Source organism: Artemia franciscana, chromosome 12 (assembly GCF_032884065.1).
Source record: "Artemia franciscana chromosome 12, ASM3288406v1, whole genome shotgun sequence".
Taxonomy (NCBI): domain Eukaryota; kingdom Metazoa; phylum Arthropoda; class Branchiopoda; order Anostraca; family Artemiidae; genus Artemia; species Artemia franciscana.
Genome location: NC_088874.1, coordinates 14,096,280 through 14,116,197, shown reverse-complemented (window position 1 = coordinate 14,116,197; position 19,918 = coordinate 14,096,280). Strand labels below are relative to the sequence as shown.

The 19,918-nt window shown below is 32.3% G+C and overlaps 1 protein-coding gene across 2 annotated transcripts in view; it reads right to left on the bottom strand.

Moving 5' to 3' along the window:
* LOC136033725 (meiosis regulator and mRNA stability factor 1-like) overlaps positions 1-17,885 on the bottom strand; it is a 169,892-nt gene extending 152,007 nt beyond the window's left edge. For both annotated transcript variants that reach the window (XM_065714616.1, XM_065714617.1), the window contains exons 1-2: positions 17,788-17,885; positions 8,905-9,051 (exon numbers count right to left, since the gene is read on the bottom strand). In XM_065714616.1, the coding sequence (XP_065570688.1) occupies positions 8,905-9,051; positions 17,788-17,844 (204 nt within the window). In that variant the 5' untranslated portion in view covers positions 17,845-17,885. The remainder of the gene's footprint in view (positions 1-8,904; positions 9,052-17,787) is intronic.
* Positions 17,886-19,918: the final 2,033 nt, after the last annotated feature.

The window sequence follows — 19,918 nt, the reverse complement described above, 5'->3', positions numbered from 1 at the left end:
AGCCAAAGGCTACAATAGCTTAAATTACCAGCTCTTCAATTCTGCGCAAATGTGCTGATCTAATTGGTTCATTAGAATGCCTTAGAATATTAATCACACATCATTCTTCAGATTTACAAAATATCCGGCCACACATAACTGTCATCATAAACTGAACCTTCAGAAGTCTTCTTATCATCCTGCTTATCATTCCCTGAAAATTCCGACTTTACACCCTCGGCTATTTTTGAGATATACCCTTTTGACAACCTGCATGCACGTAAGTGTATTTTGATTTAATTCAACACTCCCTTCCTCCTTCTCTGAAAGCTTTACTTTAATACCCTTAGCAGTCTTAGGTCAAACCTGTCTCCCCTCACTTCCAATAACAAACACTGTAAGTAAACAATGGACGAATTACATAATTTCACAGTCCTCGGGAGGTTGTCATCCCTTGATGCATAGTTAAAGGATCTTTTAACTATACCAAACAAAATTGCTATCTCAAATTTTGATCAGATTTCTTTGGGGATTAAGAGGTGCGGAATGGGAGGCTGCTTGTCCTCCAATAGGACAGCATACCTTTAAATTTCAAATCTACTGAGCTGCCCTCCAAAGTTTATACAACTACTCCTTCCATACGAAGTCCCTTGGTGAAAAGAAATATATATATATATATATATATATATACTAGCTGTTGGGGTGGCGCTTCGCGCCACCCCAACACCTAGTTGGTGGGGGCGCTTCGCAACCCCCCAAGCCCCCCCGCGCGCGTAAGTCGTTACGCGCCATAATAGTTACGCGCCATTGAAGTTGTGTCCCTATGTCCCACCTATGAATATAGATATATATGAATATAGAATATATATAGATATATATGAATATATATGAATATATATAGATATATATGAATATAGATATATATGGTTTTAACTACGTAAAACTTGCGAATATACAACATTCTTTGCTGTCCCATTGTCTTTGCATATAAATAGATTGTCAGGTTTACCGACTCTTGAACATGCAACATATAATGGTCCATGGGAAAACAATCTGTATTCAGATCTATACCTCATGATTCTAGTGATTGCCCTTGAGCTTTGTTGATGGTGATTGCTAATCGACCATTCCCTGCCCCGGTGTCCCGGTCGTCATTTATATCCCCCTGTTTCCCCCGGTGTCTCCGTTGTAGTTGTGTCCCTGTGTCCCGGTCGTCATTTATATTCCCTGTGTCCCGGTCGTCATTTGTATCCCGGTGTCCCGGTCTGTATATACATTCGTTTTATAGTTTTGTTTTTCTCCTTTATTTTTTCCTTTTTTTCTTTTTTAGTTTATTTAGATTTTTAGATTTTTTAGTTTTTTTATTAGTTTTTAGTTTGTTTTTTTTCTTTTTAGTTTTTTTGTAGTTTTTACCTTCTTTTTAGTTTTGTTAGTTTTTTTTTTTACTTATGTCCTGGTCGTCATTTATACTCCCTGTGTCCCGGTGCTTTGTTGATTGCTAATCGAACATTCCTTTTGTCCTGGTCGCTTTCTCTTTGAGTGTCGTCATTTATTTTTTTCTTTTTTAGTTCTTTTAGTTTTTACCTTTTTTAGTTTTTTAGATGAAAATTTTTTTTAGTTTTTTCCTGTTTTTCTTTTTAGTTTTTTATTGGTTTTTACCTTTATTTTAGCTTATTTTTCAGTTTTTTCCTTTTCATTAGTTTTTTTTTATTTTTTTTTTTTTTTAGTTTTTTACCTTTTTTTTAGTTTTTTTAGTTTTTTTAGTTTTTTAGCTTTTTTACTTTTTTTATTAGTTTTTAGTTTTTTTTTGTAGTTTTTGCCTTTTTTTAGTTTTTTCAGTTTTTTTTTTAGTTTTTTATTGGTTTTTACCTTTATTTTAGCTTATTTTTCAGTTTTTTTCCTTTTTTTTAGTTTTTTTTAGTTTTTAGTTTTTTTAGTTTTTTACCTTTTTTTAGTTTTTTTAGTTTTTTTAGTTTTTTAGCTTTTTTATTTTTTTTATTAGTTTTTAGTTTTTTTTGTAGTTTTGCCTTTTTTAGTTTTTTTAGTTTTTTAGCTTTTTTATTTGTTTTTAGTTTTTTTGTAGTTTTTGCCTTTTTTTAGTTTTTTTAGTTTTTTAGCTTTTTTATTTTTTTTATTAGTATTTAGTTTTTTTTGTAGTTAGTTTTTTACCTTTTTTTAGTTTTTTTAGTTTTTTTAGTTTTTTAGCTTTTTTATTTTTTTTATTAGTTTTTAGTTTTTTTTTTTGTAGTTTTTGCCTTTTTTTAGTTTTTTTTAGTTTTTTAGCTTTTTTATTAGTTTTTAGTTTTTTTTGTAGTTTTTGCCTTTTTTAGTTTTTTTAGTTTTTTAGCTTTTTTATTTTTTTTATTAGTTTTTAGTTTTTTTTGTAGTTTTTGCCTTTTTTTAGTTTTTTCAGTTTTAACGTCACCTGATCCAGTTTTTTCAGGTGACGTCACCTGATCCACGATCCACAGATCCACAGACAACTTATTTTTATATATATAGATATATATATATATATATCTATATATATAAAAATAAGTTGTCTGTGGATCTGTGGATCTGTGGATCGTGGATCAGGTGACGTCACCTGAAAAAACTGGATCAGGTGACGTCAAAACTGAAAAAACTAAAAAAAGGCAAAAACTACAAAAAAACTAAAAACTAATAAAAAAAATAAAAAAGCTAAAAAACTAAAAAAACTAAAAAAAGGCAAAAACTACAAAAAAAAACTAAAAACTAATAAAAAAGCTAAAAAACTAAAAAAACTAAAAAAAAGGCAAAAACTACAAAAAAAACTAAAAACTAATAAAAAAAATAAAAAAGCTAAAAAACTAAAAAAACTAAAAAAACTAAAAAAAGGTAAAAAACTAAAAAAACTAACTACAAAAAAACTAAAAACTAATAAAAAAAATAAAAAAGCTAAAAAACTAAAAAAACTAAAAAAAGGCAAAAACTACAAAAAAAACTAAAAACTAATAAAAAAGCTAAAAAACTAAAAAAACTAAAAAAAGGCAAAAACTACAAAAAAACTAAAAACTAATAAAAAAAATAAAAAAGCTAAAAAACTAAAAAAACTAAAAAAACTAAAAAAAGGAAAAAAACTAAAAAAACTAAAAACTAAAAAAAAACTAAAAAAAGGAAAAAACTGAAAAATAAGCTAGAATAAAGGTAAAAACCAATAAAAAACTAAAAAGAAAAAAAGGAAAAAACTAAAAAAATTTTTCATCTAAAAAACTAAAAAAAACTAAAAAAGGTAAAAACTACAAAAAAAACTAAAAACTAATAAAAAAGTAAAAAAGCTAAAAAACTAAAAAAAATAAAAAAAATAAAAAAAGGTAAAAAACTAAAAAAAATAAAAAATAAAAAAAAAATAAAAAAAAGGAAAAAACTGAAAAATAAGCTAAAATAAAGGTAAAAACCAATAAAAAACTAAAAAGAAAAAAAGGAAAAAACTAAAAAAAAATTTCATCTAAAAAACTAAAAAAAACTAAAAAAGGTAAAAACTAAAAGAACTAAAAAAGAAAAAAATAAATGACGACACTCAAAGAGAAAGCGACCAGGACAAAAGGAATGTTCGATTAGCAATCAACAAAGCACCGGGACACAGGGAGTATAAATGACGACCAGGACATAAGTAAAAAAAAACTAACAAAAGTAAAGAAGGTAAAAACTACAAAAAAACTAAAAAGAAAAAAAAACTAAAAACTAATAAAAAAAACTAAAAAATCTAAAAATCTAAATAAACTAAAAAAGAAAAAAAAAGGAAAAAAATAAAGGAGAAAAACAAAACTAAAAAACGAATGTATATACAGACCGGGACACCGGGATACAAATGACGACCGGGACACAGGGAATATAAATGACGACCGGGACACAGGGACACAACTACAACGGGGACACCGGGGGAAACAGGGGGATATAAATGACGACCGGGACACCGGGACAGGGAATGGTCGATTAGCAATCACCATCAACAAAGCTCAAGGGCAATCATTAGAATCATGAGGTATAGATCTGAATACAGATTGTTTTCCCATGGACCATTATATGTTGCATGTTCAAGAGTCGGTAAACCTGACAATCTATTTGGATCAGGTGACGTCACCTGAAAAAACTGGATCAGGTGACGTCAAAACTGAAAAAACTAAAAAAAGGCAAAAACTACAAAAAAAACTAAAAACTAATAAAAAAAATAAAAAAGCTAAAAAACTAAAAAAACTAAAAAAAGGCAAAAACTACAAAAAAAACTAAAAACTAATAAAAAAGCTAAAAAACTAAAAAAACTAAAAAAGGCAAAAACTACAAAAAAACTAAAAACTAATAAAAAAGCTAAAAAACTAAAAAAACTAAAAAAACTAAAAAAAGGTAAAAAACTAAAAAAACTAACTACAAAAAAAAACTAAAAACTAATAAAAAAATAAAAAAGCTAAAAAACTAAAAAAACTAAAAAAAGGCAAAAACTACAAAAAAAACTAAAAACTAATAAAAAAGCTAAAAAACTAAAAAAACTAAAAAAAGGCAAAAACTACAAAAAAACTAAAAACTAATAAAAAAATAAAAAAGCTAAAAAACTAAAAAAACTAAAAAAACTAAAAAAAGGTAAAAAACTAAAAAAACTAAAAACTAAAAAAAAACTAAAAAAAGGAAAAAACTGAAAAATAAGCTAAAATAAAGGTAAAAACCAATAAAAAACTAAAAAAAAAACTGAAAAAACTAAATAAAGGCAAAAACTACAAAAAAAAACTAAAAACTAATAAAAAAAGTAAAAAAGCTAAAAAACTAAAAAAACTAAAAAAACTAAAAAAAAGGTAAAAAACTAAAAAAAATAAAAAATAAAAAAAAACTAAAAAAAAGGAAAAAACTGAAAAATAAGCTAAAATAAAGGTAAAAACCAATAAAAAACTAAAAAGAAAAAAAGGAAAAAACTAAAAAAAATTTTCATCTAAAAAACTAAAAAAAAACTAAAAAAGGTAAAAACTAAAAGAACTAAAAAAGAAAAAAATAAATGACGACACTCAAAGAGAAAGCGACCAGGACAAAAGGAATGTTCGATTAGCAATCAACAAAGCACCGGGACACAGGGAGTATAAATGACGACCAGGACATAAGTAAAAAAAAAAACTAACAAAACTAAAAAGAAGGTAAAAACTACAAAAAAACTAAAAAGAAAAATAAAACTAAAAACTAATAAAAAAACTAAAAAATCTAAAAATCTAAATAAACTAAAAAAGAAAAAAAAGAAAAAAGGAAAAAAATAAAGGAGAAAAACAAAACTAAAAAACGAATGTATATACAGACCGGGACACCGGGATACAAATGACGACCGGGACACAGGGAATATAAATGACGACCGGGACACAGGGACACAACTACAACGGGGACACCGGGGGAAACAGGGGGATATAAATGACGACCGGGACACCGGGGCAGGGAATGGTCGATTAGCAATCACCATCAACAAAGCTCAAGGGCAATCATTAGAATCATGAGGTATAGATCTGAATACAGATTGTTTTCCCATGGACCATTATATGTTGCATGTTCAAGAGTCGGTAAACCTGACAATCTATTTATATGCAAAGACAATGGGACAGCAAAGAATGTTGTATATTCGCAAGTTTTACGTAGTTAAAACCATATATATATATATATATATATATATATATATATATATATATATATATATATATATATATATATATATATATATATATATATATATATATATATATATATATATATATATCTATATTCACAGGTGGGACATAGGGACACAACTACAATGGCGCGTAACTATTATGGCGCGTAACGACTTACGCGCGCGGGGGGGCTTGGGGGGGCGCGAAGCGCCGCCACCAACTAGGTGTTGGGGTGGCGCGAAGCGCCACCCCAACAGCTAGTATATATATATAATGACATGCAGAGCCCAATTCAGTCTTTGCTAAGGCAGCATTATTGCCCTGACTATGATTAATTGCGAGATTTTATTAGCAGTGATGGTAATAAGTTGTAATGTGATTTCCTGTGACAAGCCGTGGGACTTACTGTATTTTCATCAAATAAATCGATAAATACACCCACAAAACCAACCAATCAACCTCCAAGAAACCAAATTGACAACAGTCTATTTTTCCTTGTCATTTGATGCAGTAAACATTTAGATACTTTACCAAAACCTAATAGCTAGAATAACGTAGTAATTTCTTCTTCCAGCACTGCATTTCAAGAATGACAATCATCCACCCTGTTAGAGGGTTTATTCATTCAAACGGGCAAGATCTTATTTTAATATTTTCAAATAATTATTAATTAAAACAATACAGATGATGGACTAAAAAGAATACATAAAGATAGAGATTTAGCAAATCATATTTTTATTTATTACTTAGCAATTTTAGAATCCATTAATATTCCGTATTTCCCCATATTCCCTTGCTTTCCAAACAGTTCCCCTTTCTCTTTCTTTCTTCCTATAACTTCACATGTCCGATTTTATCTAATAAGAGCTACCTATGTCTATTTTTACACTGCGAGAATTTACAAGCAATACAACCGGGCAGAAGTTCAGCAGAGTGAGTGAAACAATGGGACAAAAAAAGCGAGGACTGAGCTTAGGCCCTAATTTGGCAACAGGTCCGCTAAGGTCAAAGAGACACGCACAAACACACATATATATATATATATCTATCTATATATATAAAAATAAGTTGTCTGTGGATCTGTGGATCTGTGGATCTGTGGATCAGGTGACGTCATGTTTGTCCGCATATGACGTCTGAATTATTTCACACTAATACAAAAGAAGAAAAAAAACTAAAAAAGGTAAAAACTACGAAAAAAAACTAAAAAGAAAAAAAAACTAAAAAAGCTAAAAAACTAAAAAAAACTAAAAAAAGGTAAAAATCTAATAACTAAAAAAAAACTGAAAAAAATAAAAAAAGGCAAAAACTACAAAAAAAATAAAAACTAATAAAAAAACTAAAAAAGCTAAAAAACTAAAAAAACTAAAAAAAACTAAAAAAAGGTAAAAAACTAAAAAAAACTAAAAACTAAAAAAGAAAAAAACTAAAAAAAAGGAAAAAACTGAAAAATAAAAGAGAAAAAGAAAACTAAAAAAATATGAATAAATATATATATAAAAATAAGTTGTTAGTGGGTTATGTCTGTCTGTCTGTCTGTCGAGTGACGTCGTGTTTGTCCGCATATGACGTCTGAATTATTTCACACTAATACAAAAGAAGAAAAAAAAACTAAAAAAGGTAAAAACTACAAAAAAAACTAAAAAGAAAAAAAACTAAAAAAGCTAAAAAACTAAAAAAAACTAAAAAAAGGTAAAAAACTAAAAACTAAAAAAAACTGAAAAAACTAAAAAAAGGCAAAAACTAAAAAAAAACTAAAAACTAATAAAAAAAACTAAAAAACTAAAAAACTAAAAAAACTAAAAAAAGGTAAAAAACAAAAAAAAACTAAAAACTAAAAAAGAAAAAACTAAAAAAAAGGAAAAAACTGAAAAATAAGAGAAAAAGAAAACTAAAAAAATATTAATAAATATAAAAAATATAAATATAAATATAATATAAATTAGCAATCAACAAAGCACCGAGACACAAATGACGACCGGGACACAGGGAGTATAAATGACGACCAGGACATAAGTAAAAAAAAAAAACTAAAAAACTAAAAAAATGGTAAAAACTACAAAAAAACTAAAAACTAATAAAAAAACTAAAAAATCTAAAAATCTAAATAAACTAAAAAAGAAAAAAAAGAAAAAAGGAAAAAAATAAAGGAGAAAAACAAAACTAAAAAACGAATGTATATACAGACCGGGACACCGGGATACAAATGACGACCGGGACACAGGGAATATAAATGACGACCGGGACACAGGGACACAACTACAATGGGGACGCCGGGGGGCACAGGGGGATATAAATGACAACCGGGACACCGGGACACAAGGAATATAAATGACGCCCGGGACACTCAAAGAGAAATCATAGACTGGAACACCGGGACACAAATGACGACCGGGACACAGGGAATATAAATGACGACCGGGACACAGGGACATAACTACAAAGGGGACGCCGGGGTGCACAGGGGGATATATAAATGACGACGGCGACTCAGGGAATGGTCGATTAGCAATCACCATCAACAAAGCTCAAGGGCAATCATTAGAATCATGAGGTATAGATCTGAATACGGATTGTTTTCCCATGGACCATTATATGTTGCATGTTCAAGAGTCGGTAAACCTGACAATCTATTTATATGCACAGACAATGGGACAGCAAAGAATGTTGTATATTCGCAAGTTTTACGTAGTTAAAAACATATATATATATATATATATATATATATATATATATATATATATATATATATATATATATATATATATATATATATATATATATATATATATATCTATATTCACAGGTGGGACATAGGGACACAACTACAATGGCGCGTAACTAATATGGCGCGTAACGACTTACGCGCGCGGGGGGCTTGGGGGGGGCGCGAAGCGCCCCCACCAACTAGGTGTTGGGGTGGCGCGAAGCGCCACCCCAACAGCTAGTATATATATATATATATATATATATAGATCATGTAAATCACTTTATTCGCTGGGCAAATTATGAATCTTTGAAATGCTCAAAAGTCCAACTAAATCCTTTACATTTGTATTAGCCAAGTTACTCCTAGCCTATTTATTATTTTAAAATGTTTCTCTAAAATTAGCTGAATTGTATAATAGGATTAGAGTATTTGAGGGGCATTCTGCTTTCCAATTCTTTTACGGTTGCATTAACACACCAAAGATTTACTCCATCAAAGATAGATTACAAATACAGGTCTAATTTTAAAAGACAGCAAATAGGAACAAAAGGGGGAAAGGTCCAAAAGGGGAAATACCTGTAAGCTATTCAATCCTTGAACGACAGCTGGAGATTCTTTTCGAATGTCACAAACAACTTGAAACTCCAGTTCAATTTCACCATCACTACAAAAGCGTTTTCGAATAGCTTCTATTGTGTCAATGGTGCTGGTACCTTTGGGAATCTGGAATAAGGAGAATTAATCAACAAAACAAATAAGTGTGGGGATTTCCCTAATACAAATCCCACTTCTGGATATTATTCATTCAGTTTGTTTGTCTTAACTACTACCTGAAATAGCAATATTTTGAGATTTTCTTGTGTGACTTTGTTTCTTGAATAGCCTCCACTCCTTAAAATGTATGCTCAAAACATTCAAAAATAGAACCTCGAGCAACATTTATTTAGCAAGTAGATTGAAAATGCTGACACTTCGTTTTAAAGCACCTTAATTATTTAAACATTTAAACCTAAACAACTGGTGAAAAGACTACAAAAAATTTCAAAATCCATGCCATTTCAAAGAGCTGCAATTCCAGTTTTTCCCAACTTTGCTGGTGTATTTGGTTACTTTTAAGAAAAATAATAATAAGCAAATTTCACATTAAAGCAAGCAGCAATTTGAAAATTATTAATGGTGATAATTTAGCCTAGACAAAAAGGCTGCCAGTTCTTCAATCTTTAGTCTTAATGCTAATCTGTCATATTTATTAAAAACTTGATGTGTCACTCCAAATATGCTTAGGTAGGCATATTGGTTTTTGATAATGGAATAGGCCTAAAAGTACACTTACTGAAAATTATGCTTTTTCTTAGTAATGCACAAGTGAGACTTTGCCATAAAAAAGTCAATATGCTAATGGGAGTTGCAGTCCATCTCATATTGGTGTAATATCTGTCTGTTTCAAGTTTTAACATTGGCTTCATTTGGACAATATTTTATGACTTAAGCTTACAGGTCTGCCATGGGTTCAAGGTGTCAAAAATAGAAAATTCAGAGACTTTTTGGTTGAAAAGGGACCTTTAGGGACCTTTATGGCACCAAAAAAAGGACCTAAATGGACCTGGTTCAGCTGTATGTTTTTTCGTTTGTTTTTTTTTTTTTTTTTTGCTTTGCTTCCTGTAGAATTTTTCAGAAGTACAGTTAGCAGCAACTACTTTTTTTCTGCATAAGTACCAAAGTATTCTCAATAGCAGTCAATACCTTTTTCTATTTGGTGTGCAACAGAAGTGACTCATCCAACATGGTTTGGGCAAGCTGAATTTCGATCTGGTCTTTTTTCTCATTGTCTATTTTAAGCTAATTTCAGCCTTCCAACATTGATTGTAATGAATTTTCAAGAGCCTCTATTGTTTGTTTGCAGGAAGAAAGTTCAGCAAGCATTTGCTTTTCTTTTTCTACTTTTTCTACAAGCTTCATTTGTTCTTTTTCACTCTTTTTTTCCAGCTCTCTTTGGTGCTCTAGATAACATTTGTAACTTGATTGTGTAGATTGGACAAGGGTTATCCTGTCTTCAGTTAAAGAGACGTTCTTGGCTCTCCCACCAAATCTGCAGAGACCATCCACAGCAAACAGCTGAGCATTCAATGTAGCGCTCAAAATATCTTTAATTGCTCCCGCGAAACTCAGGTATTTTCAATCCTCAACTAGTCTGTTCCATTTTCCATTGATCCTATTTGGCTCTGTTTATACACGTTTAAGAAGAGATCCGTTTTCAACAAGATAGGCAAGTTTTGAGAAACAAAAATTAAGTCTTGGACAGCATTCAGCTCAGTTGTCACTTCTACCATGTATGTCTGTACCTAAATCTAAGCCTATCTCTTGTATTTATAACTCTGGCTCAACTTCAAACAGACTTTGTTCACCCTGATCATCCAGAGCTTCAATTTACCACTATTGTTGTCTCAAATGACATCTAGTAAATGACCATCTTCACCTTCAGTTCACCAAAGATATGTCACCCTCCAAAAGGTAAAACAAAATTGTCATAGAAAAACACAAATACCACGTATAATCGTTTCAGTATATACTGGATTCTCTGCTGACATAGATTAAAGTCCTTTTCCATCTTCTTTCTAAATCACCAAAAAAGAGCAGCCTAGACCTTGATTACTTTTTAGCTGGGGTATTGGGATTTAACTTGTCAGGGATTAAAAGGGAGCACATGTGACACTATCATTTAGGCTGTTCATGAGCAAAAATAAGGGCCATCCTGTCCTTGCCTCCTCCCTAAATGTTTTCTTCTTGCCCCAAAGGGTAAACTATTTGCCCTCAACTCAACAATATACTTTGCTTCCTCCTTTCTTAAATTCAACTTAAAAAGTACCAGGTCTCTTTTAAAACCATATAGAGTCATAAGAAATCAGAGAGGCTTCTTTCATAGATATATTCTTCCAAATCTGACACAAACCAACAGTGATGCTAGCCACCTGACTATACAGAAGACATCCTTCTAAATAAAGCTTAAACTTAAAAAATAAAACTTAATATCATACCCAAATATTTCCTTCTATGCTCTTTGACATCTTGGATACATTTACACTCTTAAGATGTATTTAAATTTTAAGAGCTGAAGTAGTAACAGTAGTAGCCCTCAGGGCCGTCATGTATGGGGGGAAGACAGGGATGCCCTCAATGTTTTTAATCAGTCGGTAACAAAAAAGTCGGTAAGATTGTGGCGTTTCGCGCCACAATTTTTTCTATGTCGCTAAAATTCCTTGTTTGGTTCAATTAAGACCACAAAAATACTGACGTGTCACATAAAAAAAATTTCAAACTTGGTTGGTAAATGCAGCAGTTCTACTGGCTCTTGACTACTGCCATGGTTTCACAAATGGTACCACAATTTTCTATTTGCTTAAATAAACAGTATTAAAATAGTGACATTATATGTACCAAAATCTGAAACTTGGTTGGTAAATGCTGTGGTTTTTGAAATGGACACTGCTAATTTTTGAAAAAAACAGTCAGTATAAATGACCAATCAGTCAGTGAAATCTCTTGCCCCCCCCCCAAAAAAAAAAAAACATTTTGGCTAGTAACAACCCTGGTAGCCCCTAAAGTTCCAAATTGATACCCCCAGTCCTGCTTAATATATTGCTGAGGTTTCTTATAGGCAATCCTACACACACTTCCTTTTGATTTAGTTTTAAAGCATAATGGACCAATTGCAAGTTTGTGAGGGGTTAACATACTCAATATCCCTAGAGACATAGCTGCTGGACTACTGAACAATATGGCTGTCTCAAAATTTTGATTGGATGTGTTTGAAAAATAAAATGGGCTTGAAAGAAGGGTTGCTTGCCCTTCTATCTCCTTTTACTCTTAAAAATGGTATTAGAACTTTTAATCTTGAATCAAATTTGCTTCTTTAAAAGTTTCAATGATGTTTTTAGCTATTATAGAGCAGCATTGCCTATGATATTGCATGTATGCCCTTTTAAAAACCTTAATGCGTTTAGTCTATTTTTGTTTAATTGAAACTCCCCTAAAAGTTTCTCCTTAATACCCTTAGCATTCTTAGTTAAAGTAATTGTAATAATAGTATTGATAGTATATATTTATTGCCTTTTGGCTGAAAAACAGCTGATATGTCCTCTTAACATCCTCTGCAGGCATAGTGTGTTTCAATTTAGTTCCATACAATATTAATATTTCCCAAATTTTTTGCCTTCATACTTTTAGTTTTAGTAGCAGTAGAATTATTAGTAATAGTCTTATCTTTAGTGGCAGTAGTAGTAACAGAAGCAGTAATAATAGTAGCAATAGTAGTAGTATGAGTAGAAGCAGTAGCAACAGGATACAAATATTTTCTTTTGGTTAGTTGAACATCTCTCAGAACAAGCCCTGTTAGTTTTAACTTCACACACCAAACTGTTCATAAGATATTGCTGTTACACCCTTTTGACAACTTTTATAAAGACAGTTGTAATATTCCCTTTTTGATCATCTCCCATATCATTTCCTGAAAGTTCCCAGTCACTCATTAAAAGCTCACATGAATTCCCTTTGTCTGTCTAGAAAAAAGAAATTCAAAGATGCATACCTTTCTCAATAAAATATACTATATGTAAACATTGAACAAATCGACTAATTCACAGCCCTTAACCTGAGGACTGTGGGGAGTGACATCCCAAAGAAATTATTACAGGACATTTCAACAAGGCTGAAAAAATAGTTCTCTTAAAATTTTGATTGGATTTGTTTTGGGGAATGATAGGCATGTGGGGGTAGTGTTGGTTACCTTCTATTCACTTTTGACTCTTAAAAAGGACACTAGATCTTCCAACTTCCAATCAAATGAGCCCCATCCAATTTGAACTTTATAAAACCATCTGTTTCATAAAAACCTTATATACCTAGGGGATAACTTACAACCCTTGTCCCAGGGCCCTGGGAGGTTGTGACAGTGAATTATCTGTTATATGATTTTTGGACTATTGTGAACAAAATGGCTATCTCACAATTTTGACTGGATGTGTTTTGGGAAAAGAGGGTGTCAGGGAGGGCAGCTGCAACCCTCCATTACTTTTGACTCTTAAAAGGGAACTAGAATGTTAAATTTCCCATGAAATGAGTCTCCTCTAAGGGCCCAACAAACACCCCTTCCATAAAAAACTTATATGCCCCCATGGCATAAATTAAAACCATTGTCCCCATAGTCTGGGGGGTTGTGTCAACCCCAATGGCCTTCCTATGTGATCTTTGGACTGTTTTTGAACAAATAGCTATCCTGAACATTCTGTATTTGATGCATTTGAAGAAAACAGACTGTAAGGGGGGGGGGGCTTTTATCTTAAAAAAGGCGCTAGAGCTTCTCATTACCATCCCAATGAGCCCCCTCCAAAGTTTATACAACCATGCTTTATATAAAAACATTATATACCCCCAGGGCATACCTTATAACCCTTACCCTGAAAGCTGTGGGTGGGGGGGGGGTTGTCATCCTCAAAGACATAATTTCCAGACCTTTCAACTATTCCAAACAAAATGTCTATCCCAAAATTTTGACTGGGTGAATTTGGAGGAATGAGGAGCATAGGGGGCTATTTGTCCTACAATCACTTTTGACTGTTAAAAAGAGCACTAACCCTTTCAATTTCCAATCAAATAGACCCATTTTGAAGTTTCTATGACAATTCTTTTTATACAAAGTGTCATGGTCTGAAAACAAAAAGGGGGAGGCTAGTTGCCCTCTGGTTACTTTGACTTCTAAAAGAACACTAAAACATCTGACTTCTAATCCAATGAATGAAGTTAATATGGCTACCCTTTATATGCCCTGGGGGCATAACTTACAACCTTTGCCCTGATGGTTGTGGGGGGGGGGTTCATCTTCAAAGTTACTGGACCTTTCAACTACACTGAAGAAAATGGTTATCTCAAAATTTTGATTGGATGTATTTGAGGAAATGATTAAAATAGGGGGGGGCTGATTGTTCTGCAATCATTTTTGACTATCAAAATCGGCACCAGACATTGCAATTACCCATTGAATAAGCCACTTTTGAATTTTCTATGACAACTCTTCCTTTACAAAGTGCCCTGGTCTAAAACTGAAAAGGGGGGTAGCTGCCTTCCAATCACTTTTTATCATAAAAAAGGCACTAGAACTCCTGAATACCAGTCCAATGAGCCCCCTCTAAATCTTATATAGCTGCCTTTTTGATAAAAACCTTATATGCCTCTGGGACATGGCTTACAATACTCACCCTGAGGTATGTGTGTGTGGGGGGGGGGGGTTGTCATCCTCAAAGACATAGCTTACAGACCTTTCAACTACACTAAACAAAATGGCTATCTCAAAATTTTTATTGGATGTGTTTGGGGAAATGATAAGCGTGAGGGGGGGGCTGATTGCCCTCCAATCACTCCAATCAAATGAACCATTGTAAAGTTTTTATGACAATTACTTCTATACAAAGTGCACTAGTAAAAAAAATACATTGTGCCCACATTGCTCTTTACTTAGGCAACACATTTCTGTATATGGTAATTACTTTTCTGAAAGTTTGACTTATTATAGAACTTGATTTCTAATTGTTTTACATTATAATCTTAATTGTCATACACATATGCAAAATTATCTAGAAATCCATAATTTTTCTATAATTACACAATAAACAGGTAAAATTACAAAATAAATAAACAGGTTATTTAGGTGATGATTTGAGGAATATTTGTAATATTTTGGTGGGGTTGTTGTTTGTTTTTTTACTTCTTTTGCTTAAAGAATAAAACCTAGCATGTAATTGAAACTTTACACAATTGTGAAAATATAAATATAACTTTTAATCATCCATAAATTTGGAGAGAGCATAAGCCCAAGAGCTCAACTTAGGACCAGTTTTTGGGCAAAGCTGCATACTAGCTACCCCTGCAGCATAGAGTGCTGAGATGCTGCCCAATAGAAACAGGATATAGCCTACAGTAAGAAGTGAGTTGTTCAAATCCTGCTTCTACTGGGCAGTATCAATGAAAACTCATAGCCCAATTGACTGGGTAATATAGAGTAAGAAATTGGTTGTTTCTATCACAGGTAGCTAATCTGCATCTTAAATCAGTTTTGTTGGTTGAAGACCTTAGAGAAGAGGGAAATATCATTATGCAAGAGCACCTGGGCAAAGTTTATAGGGAAATTCATATACAGGAAGATAATCTTAGGTCAGTGCACAATATTAAAAAAAAAATAACACACTTTTAACAGGAGCAGGTGGCAACCCTGGTCTGGTACTTCATCTTGGATAAGAACCCCAGTACTCAGCCAATGCCTAATCTTAGACAGATATCCTGACTAAGAGTACATTTCCTATACAGAGACAACAGACTCCTAATCTTGAACATTATGCATATGGGGTTAGATAATTGGGATTGGCTGAATGTAAAGACTAGATTAGTTGGGATTGGCTGACTACAATCTTAGAAAACTTTTGGTTTTGAAAATTTTTAATTTAGAGAAAAATTATCCCTATAATCTAGCCTATTTAAATGCAAATATTCTGTTTCACAAGACATGTCTTGAATTAAGTCTGTCTAAGGTTGACTGTGTCTATGATCAAAATGTGTTATTCTAACTTCAAGATCCTGCATCCAAGATCAGACAGTATTTTTAAAGATTTTATGCAAACTATAAATGTGTGGCAAAGATTAGGCTCCACTGTTGTCAATGAGTATATTTGAAATTGTGAGATTTGTATATGGTTAAAATATTCATCACATATTTGTTAGGAAGATTTTGACATATATAATTATGAAACAATATACCATCTAGGTGACAGGATAGAGATTTTACAGTGATTTAACTGCTAAAGAGAGGATTAGCTGTCCAACTACTGGGTATCTTACCCCAAATATAGCAACAAAACACTTCTAGTGATGCATTTTGAAACTCCTCTTACTTTCAGCCAAGGCTATCATTCTTCAGGGGTCTCTTATTTTAGTCAGCAGACAATCTATGGAAAATATTAAGGGAACTGGGAGAGGGAGTATACAAGAGAGAGGAATTCTGATGTTGTATTACTCACTGTCATAGAGGTGCATATACTGAAAAATTTGGTCAGGAGTGGATAATTAATGAAAAGTGTGAAAAGGAGCAAGAGGAGAAAATTTTGCTGTTGTGCTATTGGACAGTATGTCAGCGTATGTCATCTAATGATAAAATGTGGAAGTGGGTTAATTGAATATTTGGAAATATTTGAAAATCAAGAAACTTACAAAAAATATTCAGGGGACTGGGAGGAGGAGAAAAGGAGAATTAGGAATTTTGATGATGTATTCTTGTAGTAGTATCATTGGAACTGGATAGGCCAACATTGACAAATAGAATTTTACCAATAGGGTAAAATTCTAGTTAATTGACTTCTTCAATTAACTATCTCAGGAAAGGGTTTAGGTCAGGAAAATGAAACTTTCAGGGATGAATCTACAGACTAAATTATGCTCTGGGAAGGTATTTTGAAGCAACTACCTCCACTCTTTCTCCCTGTTGAGGGCCCTGACCTTTAAAAATATGTGTGTTATAAAAGTGAAACCTTGCAAAATAGATCTTCTGCTTAATTGAAGTACAGCAAAGTTGTTTTCAGCTTTATAACTTTGCTCAATTCCATTTTATAAAGTTTTAAAGATATGCAAATACATTTCCTAAATTTTGAAAAAAAAACCATTGATATGGCTCAAAATTCTACTCAAATAACAGGAATTGCATTTTCAGAACTAAAGGCAGAGAAAAAGTAACTAGCAACTGAAAATTAAGGTAAAATGTTGTTTTGTCAAAATGTCAGTAGGTATAGACATGTCATGTAGGCAAATTTCAGGGCCCTCTAGAGGGAGAAGGAGTGGAGGTGGGTATGGGTACTGTAAAATACCTTTCCAGGACATACTTTAGCCTGAAGAACTATCCCCAAAGGTTTCATTTTCTTAACATAAACCTATTCCAAGGTAGCAAGAAGTCAATTAACTAGAATTTTACCTAAAATAGAGTGAATAATGGGCTGTACAACTTGTCTATCAGGTAGGGGTGAGAGTAAAGTGAAGCAATGGGTACTAGTTTAGAGGTTGACCCCTCTAGAAGGAAATACCAGCCTATAAAATCCTGAACTGAACTATGTAATTTGAACTATAGGCTAGGCCTATATTTGAAGTCCTAGGCCTATATTTGAAGGAGGGGGTAAAGTAAAGTGATGTGCTTCTAGGAATGATATGAGCAAGTATCCTATTTTGGAATTTGGTTAAGTGATTTCCTGAATTTTGAAGTGTCTAATTCTGAAAAGGTGGACCACTAGAACACTGGCTTGCAGTTTTAGGAACAATATATAAATGGATTGTTTTAAAGTGGCTAACAGAATTTCTTAAGGTATCTTCAAACGTGTCCCTGATCCACATGGTTGTTTGTATTTAAAGCCACATATATTGCATATTTACCCGAATGTTCTCAATATCCCAAAATATTCCAACCAAATTTTTGTGTTCATTTTCCATGTTGTTGTTCGTTTAAATCTATCGAGCTTGCCCAATTGCTCGCAACGACCATGCAGCGCTGTCAAATTAGAACAGTTAGCTAATTGCGTATTACTGTCTTAAATGAAATTAAATAAAAAAAAACTAATTCTTTTAGCTGAAAGCGACATTAAAACTTAAAACGAACAGAAATTACTCCGTATATGAAATGAGTTGTCCCCTCCGCAATCCCTCGCTCTTTACGCTAAAGCTTTTAATTGTTTTAAAAAGTAGAATTGTGGCAAAGAGTCAAACTTTAGCGTAAAGAGCGAGGGATTGCGGAGAGGACAACTCATTTCATATACGAAGTAATCTCTGTTCGTTTTAAGTTTTAATGTCGCTCCTTACTTTCAGCTAAAAAAAATTTATTTTTTTATTTAATTTCTGAACGTTTTTGAATTAATGCATGTTTGGTTTTGGCTCTCCGCACATAAATTATTAAAATGAAATTTGAATATTAATTCTTTTTTTGGCTAAATGGCTTTCTCTTAGTTTTGATCAGACGATTTTGAGAAATAAGGGGTGGAGAAGGAGGCCTAGTTGCCCTCCAATTTTTCGGTTACTTAAAAAGGTAACTAGAACTTTTAATTTTTAACGAACGTTTTTATTAGTAAAAAATATACGTAACTTAAGAATTAACTTACGTAACAAACTTTCATAACCTTATATTTTTATTATGTATACGAGGGGGTTTGTACCCTCCTTAATACCTCGCTCTTTACGCTGTCCAACTGAAATAATTGATGGTACTAGTCAGTTTGGTGCTTTTTCTCGTCTATCCCCTGTATCTTAAGATTATAGAACCATCCTCAGTTCTATAATTTTGCTTTTCAAGTGCTAACAAACTTTTCTTGGGTGGAGATCTCTCTAACGATCATTTTATTGTGAAAAAAAAATCCCTGACCCATATAAAGCGCTAATAGAAAATACATGACAGCTAGTATCTCTTCAGTTAACATATATTTGGTTTATTTTCTTACAGACCTTATAGGGAGAAAAGCTAGCTTAGCTAGCTATGTTGGATTTTTTCCAAGCGGACATCTTTTTATTTGCACCTGTTTTATGCTTTTCTGAACATTGTGTGAAAACTGTTTTTGTTTGCTAACTTTTGTTTTCCTTGGCTAACTCGAAATTCTTGTTTAATATTATTGAACAACATGGGAAACAGCATTGAATTGTACGTAATGAATCTTCAAGAATAAACAAAAGAAAGGCTTGAGACAGACTTAAATCAAAAATGGGTCTACGGGTCTACCCCATTGTTCATAAGCAGTTTTGTGGGTAAACCTACGTTTCATCTGCAGGGTCGTCATTAGCCAAATCTGTTTTGGGTGGGGCGTAATGGATTTTCTCAACTCACTGGTAATTCCTACCCACTTCATTTGTTTCATCAATAAGTAGCAGAATATCCACTCATTTTATACTTCTGGTGTTCGCAGCATTTATACAAGTAATTCTAGCATTTATACAACTTATTTTAGAATCATTTTTTTAACTAATATAGGAAACATTTATAAAGTTAATTAGTCACCTAGCAAGGGTGTCTTCAACAGTATTGGATAGTTTTTTTCACCTGAGCGGTATCGGATAATACACTTTCGGCTTTTTCAAAAAACCACCCAAATTTGACTAGTCAACAATACCAGACTGTTTCAATATTTTTTTATAAGTACAAATTGAGATCAAATAAAGACTTTGGATCTAAGATTTCAGAGCTTGTAAATGTTTAGAAAATGTCTAGAATTTTGCTATAAAATAAATGCAGCCTTATAGGAAATCGAAACAGAGTGACCCTTTCCTCGTTTTAAATATAAAAACTCAGCCGTTCTTCTCAGCCTCTTATGGCGGAAGTACATTCTTTTTTGACATTCAGGAGGTATATACACACACATTCAGAAACAAAGATTCTGAAGAAACTTTCAAGGACAGACACAACTTCGATCAAATAAGTCACACCATCAGACTAATAAGTATAAACGTCCTCTAGTATGAAAAAATGTGCTCTTTAATGGTTCCAATTGAATCTATACACTACTTGCAGATAATAGAGACAATC